This window comes from Schistocerca americana, chromosome 7 (assembly GCF_021461395.2).
Source record: "Schistocerca americana isolate TAMUIC-IGC-003095 chromosome 7, iqSchAmer2.1, whole genome shotgun sequence".
NCBI classification, from domain to species: domain Eukaryota; kingdom Metazoa; phylum Arthropoda; class Insecta; order Orthoptera; family Acrididae; genus Schistocerca; species Schistocerca americana.
Genome location: NC_060125.1, coordinates 135,579,717 through 135,604,372, shown reverse-complemented (window position 1 = coordinate 135,604,372; position 24,656 = coordinate 135,579,717). Strand labels below are relative to the sequence as shown.

Here is a 24,656-nt window from a genome sequence, read left to right as displayed (position 1 = left end):
AGACGAGATAATCGGTTACCTAGAACCGCTACGATGTTAGGTGAATCTGTTGCATGACTGAATGCAAGCGGGCTCAGGTCTCAGGGCGCACTGCCGCAATTCTGGCCTCCAGCTAGGTGACCGGTACGAGCGAACTAGGTACAAAGATTAGGAGCGTCGCTTGAAATGGCGAAAATCCAGAAGTTGGGAATTTGGACGGCTGTTACCCACATAGCCTTTCTACAGGAGACTCTCCAAGAAACGGCAGAGTGTCTGACAGTCCTAAAGACGACTAAGTTACAGCTCCTGAGATTGGACAATAAGTCACTGTCAAATATTAGTGCAGATCTGAATACATCCGCGATCTCAGAAAAATAAGGTGCATCCAATGCGCAACATTAATTTCAATACCTTTAGAACTGCAGAAGTTAATATTTCACAATGAATAATCATTTCACAATGAAAGTCTGAATTAATAACTGTTAATCGCTTTATGTGATTTAAAAAAATGATATCTCAGATGATAGCATTGTACTACAGCCATTATCTCTGAAAGTTGCATATCCGTATCTGGTATATTTATTAATTATATCTTTAATACCTTTTTTATTATGCAAATCTTTATCAGAACATTGTATCCGCCACTGTTACACCAAATGAATACAGCGTGAATACCTCTTATTTTGTGATAGTTACGTACTCATTTAGTTTACTATTTTGCCAGTAACATTATTTAAATGTTGATTGGTAGTGCTGCTAAAATGCTGTTCTAGTTCAAAAGTGGTTGGCCACTTAATCGCTGTGTTTCGTCGTTGCGGAAGTCACATGTTATCCGTTCAAGTTCGTTTCTTGCTCTTTCCACTCAGTTTTTTTATTACAGAGGCCAACCGGCTCTCTGACATGTGTTAGCCGACACCACAGCAGAAAAGAGACCCAAAAGATGCTTATGTCAAGAAAGCGTAAATGATTGTTTAGATAATAATTAATGACAATCTGTTGTCATTTATAGCGTGTGTACTTGCTCAAGGATACTGGTTTATTTATTTACGGCCGGCCGGAGTGGCCGAGCGGTTCTAGGCGCTACGGTCTGGAACCGCGTGACCGCTACGGCCGCAGGTTCGAATCCTGCCTCGGGCATCGATGTGTGTGATGTCCTTAGGTTAGTTAGGTTTAAGTAGTTCTATGTTCTAGGGGACTGATGACCTCAGAAGTCCCATAGTGCTCAGAGCCATTTGAACCATTTATCTACGGACAAACCTTTATTTGTATTTATTGTGAGGGGTTTGGGTGTGACTGAATATTTATAATGATTCTTTACTTAAATATTCTTGCAATTTATTAGTTTTGTGCGGGAAAGTGGACATCTTGAGTCAGATGATGTCTGTAGAACTTAATGACCATGTATTTTTGGTGGGGACGATCTTCAGCGAATGTAAAAACACACAGTAGCGGAACACTGGAACTTTTGCAGTGAAGAGCTCAAGGTAGCGATTCTAGACACTTTGTGTCGAGTACTGAAAGGAAGCAGACCTGTCTATCGTCACGAGAGGTATTCGTTAGTGTGGGTGATTGATTCCGGACTGTGAACGGCCGCTACTGTACTTCAACTTTCGAGAGGTCTGAATGTGCTCCAGCGTAGTACTCTAACTACTTCCACTTGATCTACGGAACTGACAACAGACAGCTTATCAGTTACTGTTCTTTTCATCACCTGTGTCAATTTCTAAATCACCATGTTGAACTATGAACAGTTTCGACCTGATGAATTTTTCGAAATGGGCCTAGTTTTCACGTATTTTTTATCGCTGTTTGGTTTGGGGATACTCTACCATTCTCGTAACATTCTCAATGTAACTTTACTCCATTTAATAAGGGTAATTTTTGTTTGTACTTTAACTGAATATCGTAGGACCGTTTCCAGATTATTTGAGATGTCTGTTCTTGAATAAACAGTATACAACATTTCTCTGTCGTCTACATCAACTACACACATTACAAAGAGACCTTTGTTATCAAATTATTCATTTAACTTTTATTTTGCATTTCTGTGTATTTTACTAATTCGCAATTCTAACCAATGCATTGATTATTTTACTCCAGGATCACACCTACAGGTTGTGTTTGCAGTAAATTAGTTTCGGGTCATGAAAGCAGACGTGCGTGGCTCGATTCTATGACCACATCGAGCCATTCTTTTTTAAACATTGTCGAACAAAGCCCAAGTACCTAAAGTACGAGTGACTGCAGGCAAAGACGCAACGGGTTTGCTCGCGTGGGATGCTGCTTGGAAGACCAACTACGCAAGCAGTAACCGTTAGGTACTGCCGCAGAATCCATCAAAATATCTTCATAAATCGACCTTTAAAATAAAATTATTTGCTTCTACCAATTGTGTGACTGTAATGTTTCGTTAATAATTTCAGTTCCTTTTGGTTTATAAAGTTATTATCCTTGAAGAAATTTCATTACACAGACTATACAACATTAAAAGATACGGTAGAAAAATTATGTAACGTAATGGCCACTAAATTAATCGCAGTTTCATTCAATTATATAAAAAATCGTTTTATAAAACTCTTAAATATTATCTGTCTTCGAATAATTGTTTTTGGCCTAGTACCTTGGCTGTCACAATGGATAACTGTACGAACTGCCGCAATCTAGACAGAATTACGATCAGTGTAAGGAACGGCAGAATTATTTTCATCTGGGAGGTAAATAATGCAACCCACATGAGGAATGATGTCACCTATGATTTAGGCTCGCTGGGGATGATCTCGGAAAAGAAGTTAATGTAATCACAGTAGGAGGTGCAGGTAACAATTTGCAGTGTAGCCTTAATTTAAGAACTGTGGATGACCTCATGGAGATTGCTGAGTACGGTCTTCACTCTAGTATGAAACTGTATCAGTCTTTGAGCGATATAATGGTCACTAAATGAAGTGTTGTCTGGAACAGTTTTCTGCAGGGCTTGGAAAATCTTTCAGGGAGAATGACGTTCCCATATGTGTGTGACTGATTCACCACCACCCGCTCTGTCATATCACTCGTGGCGCTGTATTACATCTGAACACTTCTGGTGAGAGGTTACTTGCATGACTAATTGTCAGAAGAACCATTGTGACCAAGCCACAATCCACCCTAGCCCAGTGATTTCCAATCTTTCACTATACATTCGGTCGCAACCGCAGAATAAATATAATTACAGGTGTGCTGTTTAAGACTTTCCCGACGTAGTAACAGCTTCAATGGTTCACGGGCGTCGACAGTTGAACAGTAACTGGTACCACAAAATTCTGCAGTTTGAAGAAAGCCAAGGATATTAAACAAACTGCATTTAGTACCCTCATAAATAAAAAGGAATAACTTCACATATTTATTCAGGACAATAAAAGGGTCAGACGCAATTTCAGCAGACAGATCTATCTTGATGAACAAAAGCTGACTTCGTACAACTGTAGGACGAACACAAAGAAAGGGTGAGTGGCTAAACATGAACAAAGTGGAAGTACTATAGCGACGGCGACTCCAGCACACGTCCTACACTGCCAGCAACGAGATATGTAAAGATATTGACAGTACTGGTCCAACTTACAATATTTCATGTTTAAAATATCTGTCAAAAATGCGCAACTTTCGTCAGCATAATACATTAACACGCGAATGTAATTCATACGTTTAAAACATCTGTCAAATATACAAAGGATGTGATATACAGCATTTCTGCATCTAAAATTTCTGTCAAAGGCACAAAAGCTTCTTCACCAACACATAATGTTCAAGTCAAGATTCACTATGTTATTTCCACATCTGTATTAATTACCAAATATACGCGAAGTATCTAACTTACGTTATTTACACGTGTGAAATAACTATCAAAAATACGCAAGCTTCAGCAGCAACATACACACAGAATGTTTATGTCAATATTATTTCTACGTCGGCAGCATTTGTCAAAACGCAGTAAGGTTGTAACTTACAATATTTCCAGAACAGTATTATTTACGAAAAATATTTATTTATATAAAAAAATTACTGACAGATGTGTGTTGTAACATGTGAAGTTGTTTTTTAACGTTAAACAGTTATTGCTGAGATCCATTCACAAGCAGAGCCAAGTCAGGAGCAGCAGCAGTCGCAGCTTACCATTTGTACACAGATTGCATACAACATTTGGTTTACTGATAGCCTCACTTACTTCTGAGTAGAAGTGAACAGTGCCTCATTATTTGTTTCAGTAGTGCTTTTTTATTTTTATTGTAAGATTTCCCGTATACTTCTATTGTCTGTGTAGAGTGGATTCAATTCCCTCCGTTAGGGTTGCATTACCTTGTTCACACAATAATTGATTAGCGATGGACAAAGACTGCGCGTGTTGTGTATGGATGTAGGTGGGATTGTTCAACGTCGGTAAACAGCGGCTATCAGTGTTGGTCATGACCAACAGGCTTTCGGTTGCTTCCTGGGCTGAGGTGACATTTCGGCAACCGATACCGACGTCTTGACACCTCTGGAGACCACAGTGGGGCCTCGATCCTGATGCCACTGCGTCATCCATCGGAGCCAAAACAAGACACCTCGCCAGTAGGGACTGTGGGAAATCTTCCTGAGTGGTGTTGACAAAGCTCCGAGGGTGGAATTATTTGTCACTGGGAGCTCCAAAGTTAGGCACTTTGTGGAGCCATTCACGAAAATAGCGGGCGTTTTGGGAAAGAACGCCAATGTATACTCTGTTTTCCTCCTGCGGGGGGGTGGGGGGGGGGGGGGGGGGTGGGGGGGGTGGGGGGGGGGGGGGGCTCTGCTGACTGCGACTCAGCGCACTATGTGCACCTGCCTGCAAATTGTGGCTCTTTTAGGCCTGAATGACGGTTGCCGGATGGGTTCAGAGGCCATCGCTGGTTCCAAAACAGCCTGGTTGTTTTTCTGTAGACAGCTAACCCCGCCTGTAGTACGGAAGCACAGCTATCGTTTTGCAGCATCGTTTCCAGAACTGATCGTAGTCCTCTGGTTTGGAACAGAGTGGAATGCCCAAACCAGACACACGCACGATTCTGAAACGCTATCTGAAGCAAATTTGTTGACCTCGGCTTTCGGGTAGGGAATTGTACGATTTCCCTTTTTTTAGGTCAGGCATGAACTACGCGCAGGAAACGGCTACTAGGATAGCAGAGTACATGTGACATGCCCACAGGGATTTTTAGGGTAGAGAAATCCCTTCACAGGACCGGTAAGATGCCTCCTGAGTCTAGACAGAGTAGCATTGGTCAGAATATACATATACACACACATATATATATATATACATATATATATATATATATATATATATATACTCCTGGAAATGGAAAAAAGAACACATTGACACCGGTGTGTCAGACCCACCATACTTGCTCCGGACACTGCGAGAGGGCTGTACAAGCAATGATCACACGCACGGCACAGCGGACACACCAGGAACCGCGGTGTTGGCCGTCGAATGGCGCTAGCTGCGCAGCATTTGTGCACCGCCGCCGTCAGTGTCAGCCAGTTTGCCGTGGCATGCGGAGCTCCATCGCAGTCTTTAACACTGGTAGCATGCCGCGACAGCGTGGACGTGAACCGTATGTGCAGTTGACGGACTTTGAGCGAGGGCGTATAGTGGGCATGCGGGAGGCCGGGTGGACGTACCGCCGAATTGCTCAACACGTGGGGCGTGAGGTCTCCACAGTACATCGATGTTGTCGCCAGGGGTCGGCGGAAGGTGCACGTGCCCGTCGACCTGGGACCGGACCGCAGCGACGCACGGATGCACGCCAAGACCGTAGGATCCTACGCAGTGCCGTAGGCGACCGCACCGCCACTTCCCAGCAAATTAGGGACACTGTTGCTCCTGGGGTATCGGCGAGGACCATTCGCAACCGCCTCCATGAAGCTGGGCTACGGTCCCGAACACCGTTAGGCCGTCTTCCGCTCACGCCCCAACATCGTGCAGCCCGCCTCCAGTGGTGTCGCGACAGGCGTGAATGGAGGGACGAATGGAGACGTGTCGTCTTCAGCGATGAGAGTCGCTTCTGCCTTGATGCCAATGATGGTCGTATGCGTGTTTGGCGCCGTGCAGGTGAGCGCAACAATCAGGACTGCATACGACCGAGGCACACAGGGCCAACACCCGGCATCATGGTGTGGGGAGCGATCTCCTACACTGGCCGTACACCACTGGTGATCGTCGAGGGGACACTGAATAGTGCACGGTACATCCAAACCGTCATCGAACCCATCGTTCTACCATTCCTAGACCGGCAAGGGAACTTGCTGTTCCAACAGGACAATGCACGTCCGCATGTATCCCGTGCCACCTAACGTGCTCTAGAAGGTGTAAGTCAACTACCCTGGCCAGCAAGATCTCCGGATCTGTCCCCCATTGAGCATGTTTGGGACTGGATGAAGCGTCGTCTCACGCGGTCTGCACGTCCAGCACGAACGCTGGTCCAACTGAGGCGCCAGGTGGAAACGGCATGGCAAGCCGTTCCACAGGACTACATCCAGCATCTCTACAATCGTCTCCATGGGAGAATAGCAGCCTGCATTGCTGCGAAAGGTGGATATACACTGTACTAGTGCCGACATTGTGCATGCTCTGTTGCCTGTGTCTATGTGCCTGTGGTTCTGTCAGTGTGATATGTGATGTATCTGACCCCAGGAATGTGTCAATAAAGTTTCCCCTTCCTGGGACAATGAATTCACGGTGTTCTTATTTCAATTTCCAGGAGTGTATATATATGTAATATAATATTAGATAACTGCAGGAGTGTCTGTAGAAAGGTCCCAGAAGTAATCTCAATAACGGGAGAATGCCTACTTAGTACCAGGGAAAGATAGCTGGCTGAAAACCGATGCCAAAAGCAATGAAATTATAAGTTCTCAACAGGATGTTTATCGCAAAGATAGCTCATAAGGCCGTTACATCACTAAATAGGTTGGAAATATTACTACAAAAATACGGCAGGGAAACCCTTCACAAGAACGTTAAGAGACAGAATTCATATTACCTAAACGGTCACCACAAATTTCGTCTCCAGCACTAACAACGTTGAGTATCAACGGATAAAGTTCAGTTTAGACAGGTATATGCCAAACAGAGCTGTGAGGCGTGGAAAAGATCGGCCGTGGCCCGACGGAGATGATGGAAAACTGCTAAGAAAGCAAAGAGAGCTTCAATGAAAATTTAAATGTAGCCAGAATCTCACAGACAGACAAAAATTAATCGAACGCAAAATTAGGCTGAGCAAAGACATGTGTGAAGCGTTCCACGAATTAGAAAGTAAAATTTTGTCGACCTATTTCACAGAATATCCTAAGAGGTTCTGGTCTTATGTTAAATTAGTAAACGGATCGAAGCCATCTATCCACTCTGTGACAGTAATGGCATTGAATTGGAGGACGAGACAGAAAAGACCGATACACTGAGTGTCTTTTTCCAAAACTGTTTCATAGAATGAGATCTTGCCGTAGTTGCTGCTTTAAATTGTCGCACGAACAACAAAATGGCTGATATAGAAATAATTGACCATGGGACAGAAAAGCAACTGAAAATTCTCAAACGAGAGAAGGCCATTGATTCTGTCAGTAGGACAGGAAAGCAACTGAAATCGCTCATCCGAGGGAGGGCCACTGGATCTGACGGGATGCCACTTCGATTTTGCACAGAGAGTATGCGGCAGAACTTGCCCCTCGTCTAGCATCAGTGTACCGTTGGTCTCTTGAAGAGAAGTGCTCCTGATGACTGGAAAAAAGCTCATGTAAATCCCGTTGTCAAAAAGGGCCGCCGAACAGACGCACAAAACCACAGGCCTATGTCTTTGATGTCGGTCAGCTGTATAATTTTGGAACATGATTTATACTCGCATGTTGTGACGTTTCTGGAGGCCGAAAAGCTACTCTGTGGGAACCAACATCAGTTCCGAAAGCAACGATCGTGCCAAAACCAGCTCGCTCTTTTCGTCCACTGACCGAGAAAGCAGCAGATGCGGGCGTCCGTACAGGTGCCGTGTTTTATGACTTTCAGAAGGTATTTGATACCAAACTGAACTGTCACATAATGAAGAAAATACGAGTATACAGAATAACAAACCAATTGTGTGATTTGATTGAAGAGTTTCTAGCAAACTGGAAACAGCGTGTCATTCTAAACGAAGAGAAGTTTTCATACGTAAAAGTAGATTCTGATGTGCCTCAGAGGAGTTTTATAGGACCGTTAGTTATCACAAAATACGTAAATGAGCTAGTAGATACCGTCGGTAATTCCATGGGGTTTTTGCGGATAATGCTGTCGTATATAGAGATGCTCCGGTGGTAAAATGATAGAAAACGTAGCGAAATGCTCTAAGACCAACAGAGGTTCGATGCTTGGCACAGGGAATGGCAGTTGACCCTCAAACAAAACAAATGCTATGTATTGCAAATACGTAGACAGAAACAGCACTTATTTTATGATTACACAATTTCAGAACAGTCTCTGGGAGCAGTTACTTCCATAGATTATTCGGAGCATGTATACGTAGAGATATGAAATGGCACAACCACTTACAACTAATCGCAAAAAGCGGAGGTGCCGAACTGTGAGTCATTGAAAGAATCCCCAGGAAATGGTCAACAAAGGAAGGATCCCACAAAACACTCTTTCGACCAACACTTGAATATTGCTCGTCGGCGTGCGATTCATATCAGAAAGAACTGACAAAAGAAATGGAGAAGCACCAAAGATGTGCACCGCGTTTCCTTACTGGTTCATTTAGTAAGCGTCTCAGAGATGATCACCTAACTCAGGTGGCAGACTCTAGAAGAGAGAAATTCTGAATCACGTTGTGGTATATTGTTTAAGTCCTGAAAGAGTGTATTTGTAGAAGAGTTAACATGTATATTCCTTCCTCCTACTTGTGTGTTACGAATAGACCATGGAGATGAAATTAGAAAGATTTGAGTTCGAACGGAGGTTTTCCAGCAATCGTTCTTTCCGTCAACTATTCGCCTCTGGAACAGGGCCGCGCGGGATTAGCCTAGCTGCCTAGGGCGCTGCAGTCATAGGCTCTGCGGCTGGTCCCGGCGGAGGTTGGAGTCCTCCCTCGGGCATGGGTGTGTGTGTTTCTCCTTAGGATAAATTAGGTTAAGTAGTGTGTAAGCTTAGGGGATAATGACCTTAGCAGTTAAGTACCTTAAGATTTCACACACATTTGAACATTTTGTCTAGAACAGGAAGTGAGGAAGTGACAATTGGTCAAGTTAACCGGGCCACACACGGCAAGGAGACATGAGGAGTCTATGTGCAGATGTAGATATAGACGTAGATCTCACAGGTTGAGCTTCACTTGTCGTCTCGCATAGTTCGATTACTGTACCACATTTAGTGTAAGCTGCGACGTAACTCCAAAATAAAAATTTCAACAACTAAATGGTCTGTATTATTGTTCTTATTGTTCTATCAATGTACAAAACGTGTATTAGCTACAGTAATAATATTTGTTAAGCGTTATGACGTTATTTCTACATGCAAAATATCCGTCAGAAATAGGTATTGTGTGTAACTTACAATATTTCTCCATCTGTCTTATTACCAAAAATGTGTATAAACATACACACAGCGGTTACATTAATGTTAATTCTACATCCAAATTGTCTGCGTTGTTGTTTTGTGCAACATACGTACGTTAGACAAAACGTTTGAGCAACTGGAAGAATGCAGTTATTGCGTAACTTACACTAGACGCTTAAAATTTTACTGTGGACCCTCAAAATTAAGTGCCAAAATGGTATTTATGTGTCCAGCGTGTCTGTCTTCTGCAACAATAAAAGCTATGTTAGGTAAAGCAATGAAACGCGTGCAGTGGTCTTTAGCAGCTTACTTATTGTGGCAGGTTCTACGTGCCATCTAATGTCAATGATGCAAAGGCTGACATACCGACGTGAGGCTGTCCTTCTCTCCGTGTAGTTATTCTTGATCTATGGCTCGAATGTACAGGACGTTGGGGTATGTGTTGTGGAGGAGTCATTTACACTTACATCACTTGAGTTTACACTATTCGCTTGCTTATTCACCTGAGAGGAACTTACCGGCTTAGTGTAACCATAGTGAGCGAGACAGCGCAGGGTCAGCACACTTGACTCGCATTTGGGAGGAAGCCAGTTCAAGTTCAAGACCTGCCATGAAGATTTTAGTTTCCGTGCTTTCCTTAAATCCCCCCAGGAAAATTTCATGAAGTTCCTTTGTATAGCGTACAGCTTGTTTCTTTCCTCATCCTTTCCTACCAAGAGAATCGTGCTTCATCTCTAAACGACGCGGTAGTCGCTGGGGCGCTAAACTCCAAATGTGCCTTCCTTCCTTAATGTAACGCTGACACTCTGCATTTTCCTGTGGGACTGATTCACCAGCGTGTTTACAGCTCTAGCTGTTCCTACAACTGTGTAATTTGTGTCTCTGTAAGCATTTTGTATGTCACTGACTATCGGATCATACGGTATCTTTCGTCTAATTGTTCGTTTCCATCTTGCTGACGTTGCAGTCTGTTTCCATGCAGGTGTATTTACAGCTTAATGTAAATCTGCAACTGATGTATAGCTCTACGTGTTGGGATGTTTGTCCATCTCTGATAGTTTATTCCTCCTATATACATGTTTCTGTTTGTGTGTGTGCTATGATGCACTTCTTCTGAATTTGTACGTAGTTTCTCTTCCTCTAGTTTTTCAGTCAGTGTCAGTAGACTTGTCTGAAAGGTAGCTCACTGAAAAAATTCACGTTTCAGTTGTTTTGCGGCTTTATAAGTAACTGAATCTCCCATGGTGTTATCCATGCATCCTATAATGTCTAAGTAGCTATTCTGGATCAGTGGCGTGAGAATGTCTGTGTTATGTCGGTTCTCGATACGTAGACTCACTTCTCTCCACCATGAGACGACTCTGTGCCCGTCACGCGTCCCGGTTGAAGGTGACTCGTAGTTGTTGCTATTGTTTCCTGTCTGCACGTGTGTCCCATTTCAGTGTTGTATATATAGGATGGTCTAGATTGCCACCTTCTCATGTTATTATAATATTTATCCACTTCTTAATTTAGTCGACTTGAACCCTTTCCAACAGCCTATTTAAAATTGTTAGAACTTCAAGAAACCTGGTCCACCACGTTTGTTACCGTCTGGTCTATTTTTTTTTCAGAAATTCAGTCAACATTCACTTTCTTATTTTTTGCAGGCTCGTTTTCTGTGTCAATGGCCTGTATCCTCTTCACAAACTATGTCAGTGTCATTGCACGTTTCGGTGACACGACGTAGATAAGAGTACTTTTAATGCTTCTTCACTGCAATATGATCCATCATATTTCATAACCAATACGTAATAAAGACATGGTCTATTTGAAATAGCTGTCTTGCTACACGTGGGCTGACGCCAGTCACAGAGTTGATCTTTCATCGACAATTTGGTACCATTTTGAAACAGAGTTCCACCTCTGGTTCAAACTCTGCTGGGTTAAACTGGTTGCACACTTTTAGGGCATACAGTTCTCTTAGGGAGTGCTGTTTTGATAAAGTTGCTGAGATCTGATTGATTGGTATCAACAGTTGTCTTTCTTGGGTTCCTGACAAGCTATTTCACTATTTTTTTTCTGTTTCTTGCTTGACTTTGAGACAGTTTTCTTGGGTTTCGGCTTCAGCCGTTACTAACATTTTCTTAATTCTTTAACTTTGAGTTTGTTTTCCCTGAGATGAATGTTCTTCATCAGAGTTTGCCTCACTGTCTTATAGACATTTTATGTAGTGGACTTCATGAACGAGTGCTCCCTGCTTTTCTGTCGTCTTCTGGATCTTTGAGTTCAGTATGGACACCCCGTTTCCAGTACATCGTCACTGCCCGCTGTTGCTTCTACAGTCGCACATGATAGGGGCGGAATTTGGTTTCCGTCCTGTCATAGCTTCGTGTTCTCTACTTTCTGTTTTCACAGTTCGAATTCTAATTGCTGAATTCTAATTTTTGCGTTCGGAACAAATTTATGACTTCCTCTAGTAGTCCGCTTTTCTCCTCTTTCAGAACACGAGACTGGCTGAGTGCTTCTTGAGACATTACGTTTTTTTGCGCAATTCATGCGTTCACTACACCTAATCAATTCTAAGTGAATGTTTTCTTTACTTAAACTGTAATTTTCCTGCTTTAAGTTTGCTGTCTTTCACGCTAGGCTCTAAGTTTTATTCCTGATAATTTCACTACGGTGCAAAAACTTCTTAATCTTCAACTCTGCGGAGTTTTAACTAAGAATGGGTCCCACTGATGAAATCTTTTCGATGGGTGGTGAAAGGGATGGTGTGCCCGTCGTTCGCATGATTGTTCTACATAAAATTGGAAATTACTTGATTCTCGGGACACATTCGATGCCAATAAAGATATCTGAACACCTAAGGTGTGTGATTTATTAAATAATACTTACTGTGTGTACTTATATACTGACGTAACTACAGTTCAAACGTTAATTTCGCTGTTTCTCAAGTTTCATAAGAAGTGACATGTCTGTCCTTTTTTTTTCCCCCGACTCTAATTTGTAGTGAACCTGCTTTCAGTTATTATTGTTAATGCTGTGCTTCAGTTCAAGACACGAAAGAAGTAGTGTTTGAAGTGGCATTCCCGTGTAATCCTGGTTCGAAGAAATTGCGAGGGAGTATATAAACAGCATACATATATTTTTAAGGGTATTTTCTTTCTTTCGTTGCAGTTACAAAAATGCGTGTTTTTTTTCACCAATTGCGCTTCGCGTTATTGAGGTAAAGTATCATCAGTAACCTGTAATTAAGTTTTTACATTTTGATTGGATTTTAGATCGAAAAACAGTTGCTAAAGAATATGTTGATTTGTACTTACAGTGATTTTCGCTCGATTTCTCGCTTACATCAGGAAATGTCATCTGCTAGCTCATCGTTGTTTTTATGCATTAGACACTGATAATTTTGGTCTAATTTTTAGTTGTTCTGCAGCACTAAGCATTACTTACGTCTTAAACAACAAACATTTATGCACACCACTGTATTCTGTTTGTCTTTGTACTTGTAAGTATGTGTTGTGGTTTGTGTTTTGTAGTGTTGCCAACACAACCATTCCACTACTTTTTCTTTGATCTACAACCTTTTTTTTCTTACGTTATTGTATGAGTGTAATTGTGTTTAATTATGTTTCTGCGTATCTGTATACTGTGTAAGAGTACGGAAGGAATAGTACAAATCAACATATTCTTAACGAACTGTTGTTCGATCTAAAATCAAACCATAATGTAACAACTTAATTAATGACTACTGATGATGCTTCACCCCAATAAAGCGAAATGCATCTGCTGAAAAAAATCACGCATTTTTGTAGTTGCAACGACTGAACAAAAATGCCCTCAGAAACTGTAAAGCAACTAAGGACACTATGGCCGCACAAATGAACAATTTAAGACATACATATTATTTCGTCTTCGCAGAATGGAATGAGTTTAGTAAGGAATGTGCGTTTCTGTTGTGGTATCCGTGCATGCTGGGGCATATGATGACTCGGCCTGCAGCTGGCGTGTGGAGCCACTCGGGCGAGGGATAGTAACAGCGGCCTGAACGTAGTCGGTGTGCTCCGCATGTTGGCTTTTCTTCAGGGTTCTTGGACCTACTGATAACAAACAGACCCGAACTTTTCGACTCTGTATGTGCAGAACGGGGAATAAGTGATCATAAGGCCGTTGCAGCATCCCTGAATATGGAAGTTAATAGGAATATAAAAAAAGGGAGGAAGGTTTATCTGTTTAGCAAGAGTAATAGAAGGCAGATTTCAAACTACCTAACAGATCAAAACGCAAATTTCTGTTCCGACACTGACAATGTTGAGTGTTTATGGAAAAAGTTCAAGGCAATCGTAAAATGCGTTTTAGACAGGTACGTGCCGAGTAAAACTGTGAGGGACGGGAAAAACCCACCGTGGTACAACAACAAAGTTAGGAAACTACTGCGAAAGCAAAGAGAGCTTCACTCCAAGTTTAAACGCAGCCAAAACCTCTCAGACAAACAGAAGCTAAACGATGTCAAAGTTAGCGTAAGGAGGGCTATGCGTGAAGCGTTCAGTGAATTCGAAAGTGAAATTCTATGTACCGACTTGACAGAAAATCCTAGGAAGTTCTGGTCTTACGTTAAATCAGTAAGTGGCTCGAAACAGCATATCCAGACACTCCGTGATGATGATGGCATTGAAATAGAGGATGACACGCGTAAAGCTGAAATACTAAACACCTTTTTCCAAAGCTGTTTCACAGAGGAAGACCGCACTGCAGTTCCTTCTCTAAATCCTCACACAAACGAAAAAATGGCTGACATCTAAATAAGTGTCCAAGGAATAGAAAAGCAACTGGAATCACTCAATAGAGGAAAGTCCACTGGACCTGACGGGATACAAATTCGATTCTACACAGAGTACGCGAAAGAAATTGCCCCCCTTCTAACAGCCGTGTACCGCAAGTCTCTAGAGGAACGGAAGGTTCCAAATGATTGGAAAAGAGCACAGGTAGTCCCAGTCTTCAAGAAGGGTCGTCGAGCAGATGCGCAAAACTATAGATCTATATCTCTGACGTCGATCTGTTGTAGAATTTTAGAACATGTTTTTTGCTCGAGTATCATGTCGTTTTTGGAAACCCAGAATCTACTATGTAGGAATCAACATGGATTCCGAAAACAGCGACCGTGTGAGACCCAACTCGCTTTATTTGTTCATGAGACCCAGAAAATATTAGATACAGGCTCCCAGGCAGATGCTATTTTTCTTGACTTCCGGAAGGCGTTCGATACAGTTCCGCACTGTCGCCTGATAAAGTAAGAGCCTACGGAATATCAGACCAGCTGTGTGGCTGGATTGAAGAGTTTTTAGCAAACAGAACACAGCATGCTGTTATCAATGGAGAGACGTCTACAGACGTTAAAGTAACCTCTGGCGTGCCACAGGAGAGTGTTATGGGACCATTGCTTTTCACAATATATATAAATGACCTAGTAGATAGTGTCGGAAGTCCCATGCGGCTTTTCGCGGATGATGCTGTAGTATGCAGAGAAGTTGCAGCATTAGAAAATTGTAGCGAAATGCAGGAAGATCTGCAGCGGATAGGCACTTGGTACAGGGAGTGGCAACTGACCCTTAACATAGACAAATGTAATGTATTGCGAATACATAGAAAGAAGGATCCTTTATTGTATGATTATATGATAGCAGAACAAACACTGGTAGCAGTTACTTCTGTAAAATATCTGGGAGTATGCGTGCAGAACGATTTGAAGTGGAATGATCATATAAAATTAATTGTTGGTAAGGCGGGTACCAGGTTGAGATTCATTGGGAGAGTCCTTAGAAAATGTAGTCCATCAACAAAGGAGGTGGCTCGTTCGACCTATACTTGAGTATTGCTCATCAGTGTGGGATCCGTACCAGATAGGGTTGATGGAGGAGATAGAGAAGATCCAAAGAAGAGCGGCGCGTTTCGTCACAGGGTTATTTGGTAACCGTGATAGCGTTACGGAGATGTTTAGCAAACTCAAGTGGCAGACTCTGCAAGAGAGGCGCTCTGCATCGCGGTGTAGCTTGCTCGCCAGGTTTCGAGAGGGTGCGTTTCTGGATGAGGTATCGAATATATTGCTTCCCCCTACTTATATCTCCCGAGGAGATCACGAATGAAAATTAGAGAGTTTAGAGCGCGCACAGAGGCTTTCAGACAGTCGTTCTTCCCGCGAACCATACGCGACTGGAACAGGAAAGGGAGGTAATGACAGTGGCACGTTAAGTGCCCTCCGCCACACACCGTTGGGTGGCTTGCGGAGTATAAATGTAGATGGAGATGTAGATGTAGCTCAGTCGGTAGAACCAGAACCCTTAAAGGTCGGTCAGCCTGCCTTTTCCTCACGAGAGTGTAGAGGCACCAAGCTGAAATTTGTGACAAATGCTAAGGTCTATGGATCGTTAGCGGTGTAAAAACAGTTAACCCTTAAAGCAAATGCATTAAAAAGGTAGAGCTACTTATGTCACATATTTTGATACCCTTAGACTCGCTCATCAAAATGTATGAATGAACTGTGTGTATGAAGTTTGCATGGAGCCCTCAGAGAGCGAGCTCTAGCCACAGTAGTTTGTTTTCGATTCATTGTTATTTCAGTTCCCCAGCAAGGGGCCGGCTGACAGCTGATAAAGCCGGTCTTCGGCCAAAGGTTACACAACGTGGAAAGAGTTTTTAAAATACATAAAAACGGAAGACAATAATAAATGATGATACTTTTAATACATTGGCGGACAATACTTATGATTTTTACTTAAAAACAAATGATAGTAATTGAAGGCTTTTTTTGCTAAAACAGGTTGATGCATAATATTGATCAATTTTTTAAACTTTATAAATGATTTTATACTGAGCAAGTAGTAAAGGAAACAAAAGAAAAATTCGGAGTAGGAATTAAAATCCATGGAGAAGAAATAAAAACTTTGAGGTTCACCGATGACATTGTAATTCGGTCAGAGACAGCAAAGGACCTGTAAGGACAGCTGACGGAATGGAGAGTGTCTTCAAAGGAGGATATAAGATGAACATCAGCAAAAGCAAAACGATGATAATGGAATGTAGTCGAATTAAATCGGGCGATGCTGTACGAATTAGATAAGGAAATGATACACTTAAAGTAGTAAATGAGTTTTGCTATTTGGGGAGCAAAATAACTGATGATGGTCGAAGTAGAGAGGATGTAAAATGTAGACTGGCAATGGCAAGGAAAGCGTTTCTGAAGAAGAGAAATTTGTTAACATCGAGTATAGATTTGTCAGGGAGTCGTTTCTGAAAGTATTTGTATGGAGTGTAGCCATGTGTGCGAGGGAAACGTGGTCGATAAATAGTTTAGACAAGAAGAAAATAGAAGCTTTCGAAATGTGGTGCTACAGAAGAATTCTGAAGATTAGATGGGTAGATCAGATAACTAATGAGGAGGTACTGAATAGAATTGGAGAGAAAAATTTGTAGCACAACTTGACTAGAAGAAGATATGGCTTGGTAGGGCACATTCTGAGGGCATCAAGGGATCACCAATTTAGAATTGGAGGGCAGCGTGAAGGCTAAAAATCGTAGAGGGAGACCAAGAGATGAATACACGAAACAGATTCAGAAGGATGTAGGTTGCAGTAGGTACTGGGAGATGAAGAAACTTGCACAGGATAAAGTAGCATGGAGAGTTGCATCAAACCAGTCTCTGGACTGAAGACCACAGCAACAATAACAACATGAGAGTTGAAACCTAATACTTATGACAACATCAGTGTCTACAACGCATGAAAATGGTCACGATGGAGGAATGACGTGACTTCTGTTCTTGTAGTGTATTCTGGATACACACTGAAAAGGATTCACCTGTTGCAAGTACACAGAAATTTGCCGCTTAAAATAAACGGTTGCTCTATTTGATAGGGATCCATTTTTTGCGATGTCTACGCAGATAAACATCTTTTTGTTTTACCTTTCCTTCAGTTTGGCCCTCCTTTTGAAATTTTAAAATTTTTTTAGCCTTTGCCTTAGGAAGAATGTTCGTTGTCGTTAAGTCATCAATCTGCGTCTTATCTTGCTGCACTATTAAAGTTTCTGTTTTTTCTGCGAATGCATCGCACACCGTGTCTACATAATGATGCACAAAGGAAATACTGGTGATCGCTGACTTATTTGCTTCCATTCCCTAAAAATTTAACTTGCCTGGTTTCTTAAAGCAATACTTCGAAAGCTAAAACCTCTGAACAAGATTAGTCTTTTCCACTTTTGACTCTTAACGGATCGGTATGATTAGTCTGAATAATGCTTAGCACTAACTCAATTTTGAAAAAAAAGTTACCTATGTAGGTTTTTCCCCTCATACTTCGCATGTATACTGAAGAGAACTACTGATGGCCTTGGGAGAGCCAGTCATGACAAAACTCTACCATCTGGTGAGCAAGATGTATGAGACAGGCGAAATACCCACAGACTTCAAGAAGAATATAATAATTCCAATCCCAAAGAAAGCAGGTGTTGACAGATGTGAAAATTACCGAACTATCAGTTTAATAAGTCACAGCTGCAAAATACTAACGCGAATTCTTCACAGACGAATGGAAAAACTGGTAGAAGCGGACCTCGGGGAAGATCAGTTTGGATTCCGTAGAAATGTTGGAACACGTGAGGCAATACTAACCTTAAGATTTATCTTAGAAGAAAGATTAAGAAAAGGCAAACCTACGTTTCTAGCATTTGTAGACTTAGAGAAAGCTTTTGATAACGTTAACTGGAATACTCTCTTTCAAATTCTGAGGGTGGCAGGGGTAAAATACAGGGAGCGAAAGGCTATTTACAATTTGTACAGAAACCAGATGGCAGTTATAAGAGTCGAGGGACATGAAAGGGAAGCAGTGGTTGGGAAAGGAGTGAGACAGGGTTGTGGCCTCTCCCCGATGTTATTCAATCTGTATATTGAGCAAGCAGTAAAGGAAACAAAAGAAAAATTCGGAGTAGGTATTAAAATTCATGGAGAAGAAGTAAAAACTTTGAGGTTCGCCGATGACATTGTAATTCTGTCACAGACAGCAAAGGACTTGGAAGAGCAGTTCAACGGAATGGACAGTGTCTTGAAAGGAGGATATAAGATGAACATCAACAAAAGCAAAACGAGGATAATGGAATGTAGTCAAATTAAATCGGGTGATGCTGAGGGGATTAGATTAGGAAATGAGACACTTAAAGTAGTAAAGGAGTTTTGCTATTTAGGGAGGAAAATAACTGATGATGGTCGAAGTAGAGAGGATATAAAATGTAGACTGGCAATGGCAAGGAAATCGTTTCTGAAGAAGAGAAATTTGTTAACATCGAGTATAGATTTAAGTGTCAGGAAGTCGTTTCTGAAAGTATTTGTATGGAGTGTAGCCATGTATGCACAGGATAGAGTAGCATGGAGAGCTGCATCAAACCAGTCTCAGGACTGAAGACCACAACAACAACAACTGAAGAGAACTAATGTTTTCCTTATTTAATTTGCTTTCTTATAAACCGTCACAGTACATGAGTGGTGTGCCATCACCTGACGAAAACACACTTTTCCATTTGTATATTTACAAGTGGTGGACAAAAACACGAAAACAGGGCGACAAATACAAGCTTGATCGTAAATACAGATGTTGGCCAAGCTTGCAGGTTGCGCAGTTTGACGGAGAGCGGCATCTGTAATATGTCCTCAAGTGGAAGTGGTGGTCAGCACACCGTTCCGTGTGGTTGTAAGCGCGTTATTTGGGAGCTCAGTCTATTGGAACGTGCGCAGACAGTTGGTGTTCGAATGGTGGCTGCCCCCGCAACCAGGAATACAACGGCGACGAAGGTGTGTGTTCAGTGATCGTGACGGACGGTCATTGAACAATGTGTGACGAGAAATAAGAGGACGACAGCTCCAAAATCATTGCAGAACAGAATGTTGCACTAGTGATCGGTGACAGCACCGAAACAACACCGAGGGACTTCCAGGAACAGGCAACTGCAGGCTGAACTGGGATTTCATACATATCTACATACATACTTTATCACTTGTTCCGTAGATCATGAATACATTTCGTAGTGATGTGGAACGTCACACTTTAGCATAAGCCTTCTTTACACAAAATAATTAAATTTTGTTAACTTATCTTACATATTTATGTCCCCAGTGAAGTATATCAACGCCTGTTTGTAGCTAGGGTGTCTATTTAATTATCATTTCATTTCTAGCAAATCTGCATGGTCATCCACGGCATGTGTTCTTTCGGGAACAGATACTACCGTCATATATAATATATTTATTCATTTTTTTACGGTTACTACTAGCACACCAGTGGCAAGAAGAGTCTATACCGTCAGTGCGCGATTGCAATGGAAATGTTACGGATGATGGTACCACTAAAGCGGAGTTACTAAATACAGTTTTCCGTAATTCCTTCACGGAAGAAGCCGAAGTAAATAGTCCAGAAATCGAAACCAGAACAGCTGTTAGCATGAGTGACATAAAAGTAGATATCTTAGGTGCTGCAAAACAACTCAAATCACTTAAGAAAGGCAAGACTTCCGGTCCATATGGTATACCAATCAGGTTCCTTTCAGAGTATGCAGACACAATAGCGCCTTTCTTAGCAATCATATACAACCGCTCACTTGACGAAAGGTCTGTTCCTAAAGACTGGAAAGTAGCACAGGTCACTCCAATATTCAAGAAAGGAAGTAGGAGTAATCCATTGAATTACAGACCCATACCACTGACCTCAATTTGCAGTAGGATTTTGGAGCATATACTTTACTCAAACATTATGAATCACCTTGAAGAAAATGACATATTGATACATAACCAACACAGATTCAGAAAATATCGTTCTTGTGCAACGCAACTAGCTCTTTATTCCCATGAAGTAATTAGTTCTGTCGACAAGAGATCTCAGATCGATTCCATAATCCTAGATTTCCAGAAGGCTTTTGATACCGTTCCTCACAAGAGACTATTAATCAAATTGCGAGCATATGGAGTATCGTCTCAGTTGTGTGACTGGATTCGTGATTTCCTCTCAGAGAGGTCGCAGTTCGTTGTGATAGACGGTAAATCATCGAGCAGAACAGAGGTGATATCTGGCGTTCCGCAAGGTACTGTCATAGGCCCTCTGCTGTTCCTGATTTACATAAATGATCTAGGTGATAATCCGAGCAGATCCCTTAGATTGTTTGCAGATGACGCTGTAATTTACAGTCTAGTAAAATCGTCAGACGATCAATTCCAATTATAAAATGATCTAGAGACAATTTCTGTATGGTGCGAAAAGTGGCAATTAGCACTGAACAAAGAAAAGTGCGAGGTCATCCACATGGGTACTAAAAGAAATCTGATAAATTTTGGGTATACGATAAATCGCACAAATCTAAGGGCTGTAAATTCTACTAAATACCTAGGAATTACAATTACGAGCAACTTAAATTGGAAAGACCACGTAGATAATATTGTGGGGAATGCGAAACAAAGACTGCGCTTTGTTGGCAGAACATTTAGAAGATGCGACAAACCCACTAAACAGACAGCCTGCGTTACACTTGACCGTCCTCTTCTGGAACATTGCTGCGCAGTATGGGATTCTTACCAGGTAGGATTGACGGAGGACATCGAAAAAGAGCAAAGAAGGACAGCTTGTTTCGTGTTATTGAGCAATAGGGGTGAGAGCGTCACTGATATGATACGCGAGTTGGGGTGGCAGTCACTGAAACAAAGGCGGGTTTCTTTGCAGCGACATCTATTTACGAAGTTTCAATCGCCAACTTTCTTTTCCGAATGCAAAAATATCTTGTTGACACCCACCTACGTAGGAAGAAATGATCGTCATAATAAAATAAGAGAAATCAGAGCTCTAACGGAAAGATTTAGGTGTTCCTTTTTCCCACGCGCCATTCGAGAGTGGAATGGTAGACAAGTAGTATGAAAATGGTTCGATGAACCCTCTGCCAGGCACTTAAGTGTGAATTGCAGAGTAACCATGTAGATGTAGATGTAGATATCTAAATATTCATCTGTTGAGTAGAAGGTGTTGTCATTCAAAAATTCTTCTAATCTGTTTTTAACATTGGTTGGCTATCTGTCGGACTCTTAGTGCTATTTGGAAAATGAGCAAAGATTTCTGTGGCAGCACAATTCAACCCTTTCTCTGTCAACTTCACATTTAACCCAGAATATTGGAGGTCACCCTTTCTTCTAGTGTAGTAGCTATGTACTTCACTGTTATTTTTGAATCCTGATGGGTTATAAATAACAGATTTCGTAAGTGAATACATGTAATGCGAAGGTGATGTGAATACATTGAGTTCCTTAAATAACTGTCTCCAAGGTGACCTTGGGTCGGCTCCAGCTATTATTCTGATTACCCGCTTTCGTGGAATGAACACTTTTTCTCTTAATCATCAATTACCCCAAAATATGATGCCATATGAAAGCATTAAATGAAAATAGATATAGTAGACTAATTTGCGGATATGTTCAAAACCACTTATCAGTGATGTGAATGCCCGTAACAGGAAAACGTGGTGCAGAAGCCATAAAACCTGGAATATGGAACAACAGGAGAAAGTCATTTGGTGGTTGAGTCTTGTTTTACACTGTTGCCAGCATCTGGCCGAATTTACATCACAAGAGTGAAACATGGTGGGGTTTATGCAATGATTTTCGAATCTGTATTATGGTACTGCGTGGGACCCATGGTTGCTCTGCGAAGTCGCATTACTGCCAAAGTTTATGCGACCATTTGGCTAATTAGATGCACGCCGTGGTACAATGTTTGTTTCTCAACGGTGATACTGTGTTCAAAGAGGAAGGAGCCGCTGTTCAAACAGCTCGCATAGTCGAGAGCCGGTTTTGCGAACACGTGGATGAATTGTTGCCTACCTCGGCCACGATACTCACCGGATCCCAATCTTTTAACCTATTGTGTCTACTTCGAGTGAACGCCTTGTGTTTGTTATCGACCGTCTTCATGGTTATCTGTACTGTTTTGCACGAAATATTGTAAAAGATTCCCTGTTTTTATCCATTCCGAGACGATTGGAAGCCGATTAGAATGTCAGCGGTTTTCCTACACCCTATCAGGTGTGGTAATATGTTGTGATTTGATGGTTCTATTATTGTTTTGTCCACCCCCTGTATAAAGGCTATTACGGGAGCAGTCGAATTTTGCGTCGTCCTATTATGAAGACTCAAATCAGAAGGAAAACGACTTCAGAAAACGAGAAGATCTCACTTCCGTTAAACAACCGCCAGTCGATGGACTTGCACCAGAAGTTTAATGTATCTTCAAAGCGATAAATTATCTGTATTCGATTCATTAGTTGAGTCATTATTACGTAAATTTACATTTCAAATAATGATGGATGCTATTTCACGCCCTGCTGCATATTAGGCAGCCGGCAACTGCTCGAAGTGTGCGTAATTGTAGTTCCTTCACCTACGGCTAGGAGCGAACGCCACTCCTCGTACTAGGTGCTCGTTTTCCGGAACGGGCAGCCAACTCCCAAATGTCAACGCGCATGTGAGCTGCCAGTTCCATTTGTCTCCGCCAGATGACAGCCACAGCGGCTGCTTTGTGCTGCCGCCACAAGCCGATCGAGGAACTACCACAGCCGCGTAACAGCAGCCGACGCAGACGCCACCGTTCTACTTTTAAAACTTCGTACATTCTTCCGACATGCTGAAGATTCAGTAGCACACAATTAATTTTAGTTTGTAAGTCTTTCTCCCTCTGTAAGTTTGCTTTAAGCGTAATCGTCTTTCATCTAAAAATTTGGTCTCCAAGTTGTTATCTTTATTTACGTGCCATATAAACCTTACAACATGCGTTTTATGCGTTAGATTTCGCGAAAATATTTTGCTCTGGTAATAAACAGAGTCTACACCGCTTTTTCCATTACCATGAATGCTGTTTTACTCTGCTTGATATTTTAAAAACTGCGAGACGCGCCACAAATACGAGACAGTAGCGTATTATTTGTTGACGTACTTTTGCCTGCACACAATGCTACGAGCTTTCAAGCCCTCCCATGTTACAAACATGCTGTGTTAGTTCATAAAGTCTCCTAGGAATTATTAGTGCTATTTATGTACCACAGCATGTAAACTTACTTGAACGGCTCCACATACAGCACTGCTGCAAGTTCTGTGACAGTCACCAGAAAAACACTTCAAGCTCGAAACTTTGCACGCAGAATTGGCATTTATTAGTAGATCATTGTGTTAACTCACTCCTGTGGCTATTAATCACGCACGTGACGGGTTTTTACCTCGAAGATCTGCAATTAATTCGCTGTACTACGAGAGAGCACTCACTGCACGTCTGCACGGTTCCGCTGGAAGAGCGGGACCTTGACTGCACGGTGGATCAATGTGAAAAGCGTTACATGGTAGACGGAACCACGTTTTTTGTTAGTCCAGGTCGAAGGTCGCTTGCGGATACGACGTCATCCAGTAGAACGCCTGTTAGAAACATGCACCGAGCCACAAATGTTAAGACGGTGGACACAGTATTATGATCCTGGAGAGCTTCACCCGGACTTACGAGGAGTTATGGTAGTAACCTAAGGTGCTGTGTCTGTTCATACGGTCTTGCACGAAATAGCTAACTGACGTTAGGAATGGCTGCTGCAAAAACCCACTTCTCTCTGACTGTCTCAGTAATAAACGAACTGAAATCGAGGTCACGTGCGGAGACGAACCTAGGCCTTCCCCACTGAAGCACATGTCGTGGTCTGTACTAGCATTCAGTGCATCTTGAGTAATATGACTGGAATGGGCGGCTGTTGGTCATGTCAGGAGCAGCTGTTCTAATGAATTCTGCGACTAAAGTCTCACAATGTTAACTTCGGGAATGCAAAAATACATTCCCCCACATACTTTCAGTAACCATCCATGATGAGAACAATTACGAAAGAAATGTTTCCAGGCCGAAATTAAAAGGTGGGTCTGTCATTGCAGCAAACGATGCAGCTGAGTCGTTTCATTCTTGGGAGCTCAAACCAGCATGCTAAGGTAAGAAAGAGTCATAGATTTCTGGTAATGAGTAGTCTAAAATACTATCGAGACCTAAATACTTATTTGTTACATTAAAAACCAATACACTTT

General features: G+C 42.0%; 1 protein-coding gene across 1 annotated transcript in view; it reads right to left on the bottom strand.

Annotated features, from left to right (window-relative positions):
* Positions 1-23,893, bottom strand: part of LOC124622794 (myogenesis-regulating glycosidase-like) — a 118,428-nt gene extending 94,535 nt beyond the window's left edge. The window contains exon 1 of the mRNA XM_047148586.1: positions 23,661-23,893. Coding sequence (XP_047004542.1) covers positions 23,661-23,676 — 16 coding nt within the window. The 5' untranslated portion in view covers positions 23,677-23,893. The remainder of the gene's footprint in view (positions 1-23,660) is intronic.
* Positions 23,894-24,656: the final 763 nt, after the last annotated feature.